The 12,533-nt window shown below is 47.5% G+C and overlaps 1 protein-coding gene across 1 annotated transcript in view; it reads right to left on the reverse strand.

Annotated features, from left to right (window-relative positions):
* Positions 1-9,587: 9,587 nt before the first annotated feature.
* LOC146180101 (uncharacterized) overlaps positions 9,588-12,533 on the reverse strand; it is a 50,838-nt gene continuing 47,892 nt past the window's right edge. Inside the window, exons 3-4 of the mRNA XM_084580327.1 lie at positions 11,524-12,312; positions 9,588-9,650 (exon numbers count right to left, since the gene is read on the reverse strand). Coding sequence (XP_084436453.1) covers positions 9,588-9,650; positions 11,524-12,312 — 852 coding nt within the window. The remainder of the gene's footprint in view (positions 9,651-11,523; positions 12,313-12,533) is intronic.

The raw sequence follows: 12,533 nt of genomic DNA on the forward strand, positions 1-12,533 counted from the left end.
AATATTTTCCTTTCTATGTTCTTGAGATAATGATGCGTTTCGTTTTGTTTATTTTTTCCCTGGCACGGTATGCGCCTGCGCGTCTGATTGTATATAACTCTTGTGTGCGTCGAAAAATAAACAGTTCTGAGTCAGCACTGTGTTCGTCCCTATAGTCTTTCTTCTTCTTCTTTCCTTTGGCCACGTGCCTTTGCGCTGAAAACTATGTCCATGTCACAGATTTAATTCGTGTTCAATATCAGATGCCGTTCCTTGGATGCTTGAGCTCTGGTAACCATGCTAATGCGCACTTTTAGTCTTTGAGTGTGTATAAGGCGCGGATCGGCTGTCTTTGCAAAATAAAGTTGTTAGTGAGTGCATATGTGTGTGTTCTTCTCTGCCTGGTTCGTCGTCAGCTAGTGTTCTTTCTCTGACAGCGAATAACCAACTCGCCCAGCAACATAACCTGTCCTTATTAGAAACGCTTACGCCAGTTCGCTTAACTCTGCTTAAAAGCAAAAAGACGAAGGGCACTTTACAGCACTGTTTTCATTACCTGCACCGTAATTGGGATCTCTAACATCATCATCATTACTGTTCACATCCTCATCTGAACTAAATGCACCCTCATTGTCAACGCTATATGAATATTATCGTTGTCGATGACTGCATCATCGTTTTCATCGCTACTTATATGCGCACCCTAGATAAGGAGAGTTACGATCGGTTTCTCGCGAGCGCGTCGACCTTTTTGAGCGCTCGGCTGAGTATCGAGGGATAGTGGGTCGGTTCTCGAAGGCGGCAGATATTTTTTATAGCAATCAGTTCGTTTGAATTTGGGTGAACAAAACAGCGTGGAGGGACCTAAGACAAAAACAAGGAAACCACACGGACGTCCCTTTGCGCAGTTTTTTTCACCCAAAGTGAACGTATACCAACTCGCCCAGCTTTCCATTCTAATACAGTTCTTTTGAATATTTCCTAGTGTCGTTTCCGCAAGCCATGAGCCTAGAAGGGTTTCCTGATTAAAATAAAACTAAATAAACTTGTAGAGAAGAAGTCCAAAATCAATTACTGGTTACAGGGAAAATGCAAGTATTCATAATTTAGCTGCAAAATAGATATTGATCTCTAACCGTGGAAAACGACCTTAGACTTGTATACAAGTATTCGAAACGACACTTGACCTAGTTATTACAAATAATAAAGGGGCGCAAAGAGACTCTTGATTTATGAAAGGCTTTTGATCGGGTATCTAATTCTTCGAACTATACGTTAGTCAACTATATTGGTAATGGGAAAATTATGAATTGGTTCAAACCTTTACTTTAGTAGTCGATGTCAGTTTGCCTAGTTTGAAAATAGAGAGCCGGATTTAACAGAAGTGTTATCTGGATACCACAGGGCTGATTATTTGCCCTAATTCTTTCCTTTTTTTATATTATTAACTGAGTAAGATTAGCGATGCAACAATACGAGCGTTCGCGGACGACGGCATTATTTACAGAGACAATAATAGCCGAGCCGACCAAACGCCCTGAATACCTTACTGCAGCACTTTTCGAGATGCCGCGAAAACTTGCAGATGGCACTCAATAAGGAAAAACTGTCTGCATAATGGTTACTAGAAAGGAACGTCCTTTAAATACCACTATACAGTCGCACAGAAGACACCTAATAAGGTAAAGCAGTTCATGTACCTTGCCGTGATTATTGATTTAAATTTATGATGAAACAAGCACATGACGCACATTACCACTAAGGTTCATCCTGCTTTTTACTTGATAAAGCATTCCTTCTGATATAATGAGGCACACAAATGCGTGATAGTGTTCGGAGGTGTATAATGACTATCAATTACATAAAATAGTTCCAACAGCACCGCAGAATTACATAAGTTGTTGTGATTGTAGGAAGAAAGAAAATAAAATGAGTGGGCCTGCTACTGGCGTTTTAATTGTGCCAGCTTCGTTGCATCGCGGCAGAAGGGAAGGAAAGAGGAAAGAAATTAAAGGGCCATCGGATAATTTCGACCTCTTGGGGATCCTTAACACGCACTGACATTGGACAGCACACGGTCGCCTTTGCGCTTCACCGCCATCTAAGAGCGGCCGCCGTGGAAACGTTCCAACCCGGGTACCCTGGTTCAGCAGCTCTCCACCACTGAGTCACAACAATTGGTTCCCTTCGACTTGCGTCCCCAGAAACAAAACGTTTTCTTACTCTTGATTTGTTCATTGCGTGAAAGAATACAGTGCTATTAGCTGGCTACCCGACACGAAGCAACGCATTGACAAATCAGAATATTCAGCGAAAAGCTGTCAGACTCGTTTTCAACAAATACGCATCGTCATGAATCACCCACTCTCCTTCCGGAAGGAGCCGGTCACCCTACAAACCCACATGAGCAAAGTTGTTGGGGCTTAAGTTTCCTTTCCTCCCTTTGAATGGTAAATACAAAACTTGATGAGACTAGATATCTATTTCCGCCTATGATATTGTTACGTGAAAGACCTACAGTCCGAAAGCTGTCCGCACAACTAACGTTGATCAGAGCAGCGATTTCATAACATTCAGCGCCGTCGTCTTCTCGGGGTCTGTCCCTTTTTTTCATCCTCACCACAAACAGCGAATACAGCTAAAGCGGGAAAAGTACAGTCCCGGTGTGGTCTACGTTAGCGAAATAGAACGTTGATAATAGGGCTTCAGACGGGACACATGCATTATTATGGAGGTTGGCGCTGTGGACAGGGACTTCGGAAACACAGATTCAACTTTGTAGATGACGTCGGTCACGGGGCGCTAAACACGGTAAGGACCTGTGTGACGGGGCAGAAGTTTTTCACACAAGCCCACTCGGCGACACGGGAGCTACAGCAAGACGAGAGATCCAGGAGTGTAGTGGACACCATGGTGGCGATTGTCGTACCGAATCTTTTGGGAGTCTTGGGATGCACAGAGCCTGGCATGAGCTATCCGGCGGGCACCATGAGCGCGGGCGACGGCATCACTGCCGTAAGTACTGGTGGTGCCTGCTGCGGGTAGGGAGGTGTCGAAGGGCAGTAACGGGGGTCGGCCAAATAATAAATAAAATGGGGAGTATCCAGTGGTAGAACGGACAGATGAATTGTAGACGAACGCGGCAACTGGGAGATGAACTTCCAAATCTCGCTGGTCGTCAGACACATACATCGGCATCAGGTCTGTGAGTGTATGGTTTAGACGTTCCTTGAGGCCGTCGTCTGGTGGTGATAGGCGGTGGTGAATTTGTGTCGGACGGAGCACGAACGGAGAATTTCGTCAACCACTCGCGACAAGAAAAAGCGGCCACGGTCAGTTAGTAGTTCACGAGGAGCATCATGATGAAGAATCAGGTTTTCTAGAAGGAAGTCAGCGACGTCTTTGGCGCAGCTGGTCGGGATGGCTCGGGTAATAGCGTACCGAGTAGCGTAATCGGTGGCGACGGCGATCCATTTGTTCCCCGAGGCGGAAACGGGAAAGGGGCCAAGGAGGGCAACGCCTATACGGGAAAACGGGTCAGTCGGTATGGGTATCGGGTGCATATAACCTGAAGGCAAAATTGTGGGCTTCTTCCGACGCTGACACAGTTCACATGCGGCACTGTACTGTGGGACAGAGCGGTAGAGCCCCAGCCAGTAGAAACGTCAGCGCAGGTTGTCGTATGTGCGAGAGGCACCCATGTGGCCAGCCGTGGGAGCATCATGGAACTGTTCAAGGATGGTGGAACGCAGGTGTTAGGAAACGACGAGCAAAAGGTCTGTGCCATCTGTCGCATGTTACGCCGGTATAGGGTGTCCTCGTGGAGCACAAATAAGGCGAGAGATGGATCAGGGCGGTCGGAGGTAAGACGGAGGATAATGGAATGCAGAGAAGGATCTAAGTGCATTTCGTCGGCAATCTTAGAAAAGGCCGAGACAGACAACACACATGCGTCATCGTCAGAGTCTGTAGGACTAAGGGAGTCGACGGGATGACGTGATAAACAGTCTGCATCTTGGTGAAGCCGGCGGGACGGAAAAGGTATATTCTTGTAATCGTAGCGCACAGCGCCCCAAACGGCCAGTAGGATCTTTGAGCGAGGAAAGCCAGCACAAGGCATGATGGTCTGTTAACACAGTAATAGGGCGGCCAAAAAATAAGGGCGGAATTTTGTAATAGCCCAGACAAACGCCAGGCACTCTCGCTGTGTGATAGAATAATTTTGTTCGGGTGTTGAAAGGAGGCGGCTGGAATACGCAATCACCCTTGTACGGCCGTGTTGTCGCTGAGTTAGTATAGATCCTATGCCATGGCCACTTGCGTCGGTGCGGAGTTCGGTTTGGTGGATGGGTTGAAATGGGCCAAGACGGGTGGAGTAGTGAGGGCAGCAATAAGCTTCGAGAAAGCTGCAACTTGTTCAGAGCCCCAAGAGAATGAAACGTCTTTCTTGAGGAGGTGGGTGAGAGGACAAATAGCCGGAAATATGAACATAGGCCAATAAAACTTAGACCATCGCTGGATGAACGCGGAGTGGGAAAATCTTCGACGGCACAAATGTTGTCAGGGTCAGGCTGAACGCCGGAAGCATTAACCAAGTGACCGAGAGCTTTGATTTCTCGGTGACCGAAGGTACATTTCTTGGAGTTGAGTTGAAGTCCGGCGCGGCGAAAAAGCGAAAGGATTGTAGAAAGGCGAAGGATATGGCTGTCAAATCTAGAGCAGAAAACAATTACATCATCAAGATAACACAAAAAAGTGACCCCCTTGAAGTCTCTGAGCAAAGAGTCCAATCATGCGTTCTAAGGTCGCTGGGGCATTGCAAAGGCCAAAATGCATGACTTTAAATAAATAGAGGCCGTCAGGGGTAATGAACGCTGTTTTTTCACGGTCTCTCTCGTCGACAGAAAAATGCCAGTAGTCGGAACGAAGGTAGATGGACGAAAAGTAGCGGGCTCCGTGCAAACTATCAAGCGCGTCGCTGATGCGCGGAAGAGGATATACATAATTTTTGGTTATCTTATTCAAATGATGGTAGTCAACACAGAATCTCCACCTATTATCCTTCTTGCCCAGCACGACATGGGATGCCCAGGGGCCACTGGAAGGCTCGATTATGCCGTTCGCTAACATCTTTTCGACCTCCGTTGGAATGACGCGTCGCTCGGCATGGATGGATAGACGGATGGAATACAGGAGCGTCCCCTTTGAAACAGGGTGGTAGCAGTAGCTATCATGCTCAGTCTTCTCCCTGTATCTTGATTATTGATTTAGATTGGTTAACTAAACCATCATTCTATTTCTGAAATGCTTTGTTTCTACATTACTAACATTATGTCACTTCTCTGCTTTTAAGCCACCAATCTTCCAGTCGTTTTTTTGCTAGTTTCCACCGCTGGTTTATTCACCCGGCCACTGTTATCTCTAAACCCCAGAGCTTCAGGAACAGTGATTTCGCCTGCATCAACTTCCGGATGGATACCATTACATTCGAGTATAAATGGTCAATTGTTTCACTGGAGTTACCACATACAGCACATCCGTCATCTCCATTGTTAAATTTCTTTTTGTAGCTGCGTGTTCTAAGGCACCCTGATCTAGCTTTAGAAAGTAGGGCACTGCCTCTTGAGTTATGAGCGTCATTGTCCTTCATAGCGACCTCTTGTAGACTCGATCATGTAGACATGCTGATTTCTTCGGAATATCCTGTGCTCATGTTGCAAAAATAATAAGCTTGCCATTGCATCAATTCAAAAGCCCAGTCCGCTTATTAAGCCCTTTGCCCTTATGCTTGTGGAAAAGTTATAAAGTATATGTCTCTATGGGTAACCAATCTGAGCAATTAGCGTTGCTCTTCCTTCCTGATCTGCATTTTCCACTTTCGGTATAATTCCACAGTCTGTATCTTTTCCATCGAATTTATCCAATTTTTACCTTCTGTGTTTTCCACCTGTTGCTTAGTGCTCTTTATTTCTTCGTCCTTGTGACTAGCATACTTACTAGTTAGTTTCCTAGTTCTTTTCCTTCATTGTGAGTCAACGCTTTTTAAGTACAGGTATTTAAATATTTTAGCCGCCCATCTATTGCTGTCCAATTTCCTCAGGCGTTCCTCGTATATTTTACTCTGAGCTTCCCGTACTTCGAAAGATGCCCAACCCATATCTCCCTGTACCGCCTCATTTCTAGTTTTGCCGTGGGCACGTAGTGCTAATCGTCCAACGGATCTCTGATTTATTTCTAATGTCGACTGTACCTCTGATTTTAGGCACAAAACCGCATTTACGAAAGTAAGTCCGGGCACCATAATTTCTTTTGAAATACCTCTCAAAATCTCATATCCATTGTATCCCCACAATGCCTTATGCTGCATTATCCCGGCATTCCTTCGCCCTTTGGCCTTAAGTGATTGCTCATGCTTTCCAATGTATGCCAACCCTTCGTTTACCCATACCCCCAGATATTTATATTCTGCTACTCTAGGTATTTCATGGCCTTGTATTTTAAGACCCTGATCAGTTGAGCCGTTGAAAATCATTAGACCCGACTTAACTGCGCTGAAACTGAAGCCTAGAGCGCCCCCTTTGTCTCCGCAATACTTAACTAGAGTTTGCAATTCTTCCAGACTCTCAGCTAGCAGCACAATATCGCTTGCAGACATCAAACCGGGGAAGCGCTGCCGCCTTTCCACCTAATCTATATGACAGGGTAAAACCTTGGTTACTCTCTTGTATCCTCAGTTCCAGGTTCATCATATAAAGCATGAACAGCAGCGGTGATAGAGGACAGCATTGTCTTAATCCTTTGCATACTTTGACATCTTCCGTACTTCTTATCCCTTCCCACGTAATTTCTACTTTGTTATCCCGGTATATTTCCTGTAGGAACTCTATTTTATCATAACCGATACCTTCTTCTTTTAATATGTTCCACAGGAGTTCCCTGCTTACGTTGTTGTACGCCCCGTTTATGTCCAGGAAGGCCAAATACAAAGGTCTATTTTCCATACTAGACATTTCGATGCATTGGGTAAGCACGAACAGGCTATCATCTAAGCGCCTACCATTTCTAAAGCCGTTCTGATGTTCTCCGAGTATTTTGTTGCTTTCTACCCATGCTTGCACCTTTAATTTCAGCACCTGCATGGCTAACCTGTACATAACAGATGTTATGGTAATCGGCCTGTAGGATTTTATGTGCATCCTGTCTCCTTTCCCTTTATAAATCACATTGATTTTACTCTGCCGCCAGCTGTCCGGAATTTGCTTATGCGTTATGACTGTTTCCGGAGCTTTTAACAACGTTTCCTTACTTTTTGGACCGAGTTCATTAATCAGCTTGATCGAAATTCCATCTATTCCTGTAGATGTGTTTTTAGGAATATTTTTTTTCTGCCTTTTTCCAGTTTAGATTGGTCAGTTCTAAGCTGTTTTGTATTCTGCTACCTTGTGTTGCTTCCTGATTTGCGGAGATTACCCTATCGTCGCTTTTAAATGACTCGGCTATAACTTATGTAATGTAGTTCACTGCGTTGTTTCCCTTTAAACAATTTCCCTCGTTCTCTTGAAACCGATCCTGCTTTCTTTGATTCTTCCTTCCTAGCCAGCTTATATGGTTCCAGAATTTTCTTGCTCCGCCTCTAGAGGCATCGTGTATGTCAGCCATCCAGCGATCGGTGGACTGCCTTATTTTACTTTGGATGAGGGCCTGCACCTCAAGTTTCGTTTGTCGATATGATTCCAATTTTTGGTTGATTTCCTCCTGAGATACCTGTGCTTTCTTTGCCATTCGGTGTTCCATTGAAGCAGCCCGTCGTTGTTCAATAGCTTCCCTGATTACCTTATTCCAACAGCTCCGTGGCTTTCTCTTTCCATTCCAGCATTTTGCTACTTTAACCTCCTGAGTTTTCCTCCTTTTGAGTAGTTCTACCTGTTCATAATCCCAGTCTTCCATGGGGCATTTCTCTATTGCTTCCTCTATTTCTGCGCTGCTATCTGCGCTATTTGATCGTCGTTTAATTTTGCGTTTGCGTTTTGTCTACGTTCCATTTCCCTGTTCATCAAGGGCCCCATCTGCAGACTAATACGTTTATGATCTCTTCCCAGACTACACTCTCCTTCTTCGTCTATATCCATTTTTGTGACCTTGTTATAAAGTTCCTGCGACATTAGACAGTAGTCAATGGTCGTCTGCCTGTTGCGGAATTCCCACGTGATTTGGCCTTCATCATTTTGTTTCTCTATTTACTATAACTAGATCGTGTCACTCACAAAAATCTAGTATTAGCTTCCCGTTACAATCAGTGTATTCATCCAGATTGTCGATGTGGCCGTTCATGTCCCCCAGCAAAATAATATTGGCCCCGTCTCCAAACTGGCTTATATTGTCACTGAGACATTCAACAAGATAATTGTTTTCTTGCCGGTATTGGTGTCCTGTTTCTAAATAAACTACCCCTAGCCATGCCCTTATGCCGGTAATAGTTCCTGATACCCAGATATGTTCTTTACAAGATGATTTAACTTTTTGCCAGTTTTTTTGCCTGGTGTATCAACATACCTACCCCTTCTACCCTTTTTCCCAGACGTAGCCATCTCTAAACGGCGGATCTTCTAGATCCCTGAGCTGAGTCTCACAAAGAGCGTACACACCTATTTTGTCATCCTTGAACTTCTGTTCTATCTCTAGCCATTTCGCTCTTTTTCTACCTCCTTGCATGTTTATGTAGCTGATCCTAGTGTTAAATTTCTTTTTTGTACTTTCCTTTCTTGACCTCCTCTTTGCCATTTTTGGGCGGTCAGCCTCCGTTATTACATTTTCTTCTGCCTCACTTCTAGCTACCTCTGTGCACGGAGTCCTCGCGGACCCCCTAAAAAAGCTACAGCCCTGCCTGCCAGGCGCCAGCCGATCTCTGCTCCCACCCTTCTGTTAAAATTATTGCCATCTCGCTGAAAAGCCCTACCAAAACCTGCTTTATGCACCTTCCTGTTTACCTCAACCACTTCGAAACGCTTCTCCACGCTTAACTTTCCTGAATAACTGTCACCACGTCCTTTTCCAGCTTTCCGTTCAATCCTAGCACCTCCGGTACTGTGCATACAACTATCCGTGCTTGCTGTGTTATCTCCTTGATCTCGTCAATTCCATTAGCTAAACTTTCCACCACTTCTGCAGCGTCACCATTTAGGACATCGTTTAGCCCCGCGGCTACTTTCACCATACTGCGCTCTGCGGGATTTCTCGACAGCCTATTTTTACTCTCTTTTAGCACTGCCCTCATTGTGCTCCTTGTGAAGGCTCCAACTAACACTCTCGTATCACCCTTTACACGTTCCAAGATATCTCGCTTGCACCTGTTCATGTTAGAATCTCCAGCGATAAGCACCTGGGCCTTCTCTCTCCCTCTCCCAACTGTTGGCTCCGGCAAGCGAAACACGATAGCGCCACCTGTGAATAGGACTGGCGTCCCCGGTGTCAGTGCGGTGTTTGACAACTGTAGTTCGACCCAATGGGTGGGTACCGAAGTCCGAAAGTCACTGTAGGTAAGCAAAAGCTTATGTAACTCAGCGGTGAATTCAGGTCAGAGATCAGCTGCAATCATGCTGTTAAGCGGATCAGGGCGCGATGTGGAAGACGAGGGGGTGTGTGCAGAGACGGCAGTTGATCTGGAGACAGAGCTGAAATGGCACAATCGGTAATCGGGGACAGCGCAGCTAATGAAATTTCCTCGGGCAGAACTTGAGTTGAAACGCTGAAGTTAAGGACAGGGAGAGTGGTGCGGTTCTGGGAGATGTGCACAATTATGGCGAATTCCAATCGCAGAACTGGAGCAGCGCGCACGCTCCATCACAGAACGCCTCAATCCGGCGGAGAGCACGCTCCCAGACTGCGTTTCGAATACTCTTGCTCCGGCCGGAGCAAGTAGGTGGCGCTCGCGAGGAAACGGAGACGGAGAAAGTATCCATCGTTCCTTGCACTTGCCCGCGCTTTTCGTGCGCTCGCGTCGTCTGCTTAGCAAGCATGCAGCCTTTCTTCCCTTAGATCCTCCTTGCTCGAAGAGCCGAGCGCGGACACACACTGTAAGACTCCTTCAGCACTTTCTTTAATATGGAAGAAAACTTCGGTTCACGTACCGAATGTTTGGAGTCTTCCAGAGCCGAGCTGTAACGTGCGCGGCTTTGAGTTTACACCGACGATGGACGTATAAATAGTTGATTCTTGATTCTTCGACAGATGGGTCGGAACCGCTGCTCTCAGACTCGCTGTCCTCAAGCAAAGGGAGCGCAAGAGCGCGACGCGAATAACCATCCATGGCGGCGGCAAATACTGATCGTCTGCTATGGAACGGCGCGGTGCAGAGACCCAACGCGGCTAGCCACCGGAAATGGATGCGCTAGCTAGCACATGCGCAGGTGTCGCTCGGAAAGTCACGTCACGCAAACTTCCGGTCGGTTCCCCCGATTTTGGCGGAGCAGTTTTCACTGCTCCGCCGAGCGACCCTTGCTCGCAATTGCTCCCGTTCTGCGTTTGGAAGACGCGATACGTGTTCCGGATCTGCGTTTGGAAGACAATTGCTCCGAAAGGAAAACGTTGCTCTGGAAGTGCTCCTGCTCTGCGTTTGGAATTCACCGTTAGATGAGGAAGGGTGACGTGCCGCTGCAGCATGACATCAGTCATGGAACAAGCGAGATAGTCGCCATCTGGGACGGGTGGGAATGGCGACATAGGGATGTAAACGGAAGCTTCAGGAGGAAGGCGGCAGAACTGTGCTGATCGATGGCGGGGTGAGCAGGAGGGGTCTTCAGAGCAGAGGGGAAGGTCTAAGCGAAGTAGGCCGGTAAAGCAGTCAATAAGGGCAGAGTGGGCTGTTAAAAAGTTAATTCCAAGGATAACGTCATGGGGGCATTCATGTAGGACGGTGAACAACACTGGGACATGAGGGTCAGCAATTGTAACTCGCGCCGTACACATGCCAACCACGGCAGCAGGGCTACCATAGACTACGCGAACTGTGGACGAGACGGCTGGAGTAAGGACTCTTGAGGCGACGGCGAAATGAGGAGCTGAGAGCGGACAATTGGGCGCCTGTATCAATGAGAGCGGAACGGGAACTCCATCTACAAGGACGTCGATCCGAATATTTTGTAGGGCCGGAATCATCAGTTTTTTCGGTTCGGATCATAAATGCAGCGTCACCTCCGGGAGATGCATTGGCTAGTTTTCCTGTAAGTAGCTGGAATAGGACGGTGACGAACTGCGGCGCGGAAGAGGAGAACGTGAACGTCGTGTTTGCCGGGATGGTGAACGGTTGGCAGCACGGACAGAGGAACCGGGGTCAGCACGGGTCTGGTAAGGGCGAGATGAGGGATAGCGAGAGGCATAGTCACCGCGGCGGTCGACGTAGGTGTACTGACGAGATGGCGTTTACCAGCGGCTACGGCAGTGACGGCAAATGTGGTCAACGCGAGAACAAGTAAAACAGATGGGGCGATTGTCATGGGTACGCCATTCATTTGGGTTGCAGTACCGATATCGGGGCGAGAAACCTACGCAGGTTGAGGCAGCAGCAATTACTGGAGCGGCAAGTCCTGAATCCATGGTGTCGGTGGCGCTGGTAGAAGGGAGGCCCATATTCGCAACCTCTTGGCGAACAACAGCCTTAAGGGATATAGTAGCCAGGGTGTTGTCAGGTGTATGCGACAGTGAGGCCGCGGGAGTCATTGCCTCAAGCTCTTGGCGGACAATGCGTGTCAAAGTGCTGTCGTTAGCAGGCGGTCGAGGAGGCGGGAGATCGATACAGGAGGAGCTAGCAGCCCTGTTCGGCAGCCGATCGAAACGGTGAGATATGCGCCTCTGTTTCGCCTGCTCGAAACGTCGACACACCTGCGGCACAGAGTCCACGGTGGAGCAATCACTGCTCAACAGGAGGTTAAAGGCATCGTCGGCAATGCCTTTTACAATATGGCAGACTTTATCCTCCTCAGGCATGCCTTGGTCGACTTTGCGGCATAGAGACAGGACGTCTTGGATGTAAGTGAGATAAGACTCCGTAGACGTTTGGGCGCGAGAGGCGAGGGCTTTCTTGGCGGCAATGTGGCGGCCATTAGGCTTTCCAAACAGGTCGTGGAGAGTCTGTTTGCAAATGTCCCAAGATGTTATATAGTCTTCCTGGGTTTCAAACCACACCCGCGCGGTCCCAGCCAAGTAAAAGATTACATTCGCAAGCATGAGTGTGGGATCCCACCTGTTGTGCTTGCTCACGCGCTCGTATAGGGCTAGCCAGTCGTCTACGTCGACGTCGTCGGTCCCACAGAAGGTTCCGGGGTCACGGTGTGGGCCATGTCAGCAGCAGGTGCGGCGGCTTAGAGGTACAGGCGTCTGTGGTCATCGTAGTGGTTCCGATGTTGCGGCCGCTGCGAAGATCCAGCTTGTGACAGGGTATCGAATAGATTCACCTCCACCAAAGATGTTACGTGAAAGATCTTCAGTGCCAAAGCTGTCCGCGCAACTAACGTTGATCAGAGCACCGATTTCACAACACTCAGCGTCGTCGCCTTTTC

This window comes from Amblyomma maculatum, chromosome 9 (genome assembly GCF_055883805.1).
Source record: "Amblyomma maculatum isolate TAMU_Amacu chromosome 9, ASM5588380v1, whole genome shotgun sequence".
Taxonomy (NCBI): Eukaryota; Metazoa; Arthropoda; class Arachnida; order Ixodida; family Ixodidae; genus Amblyomma; species Amblyomma maculatum.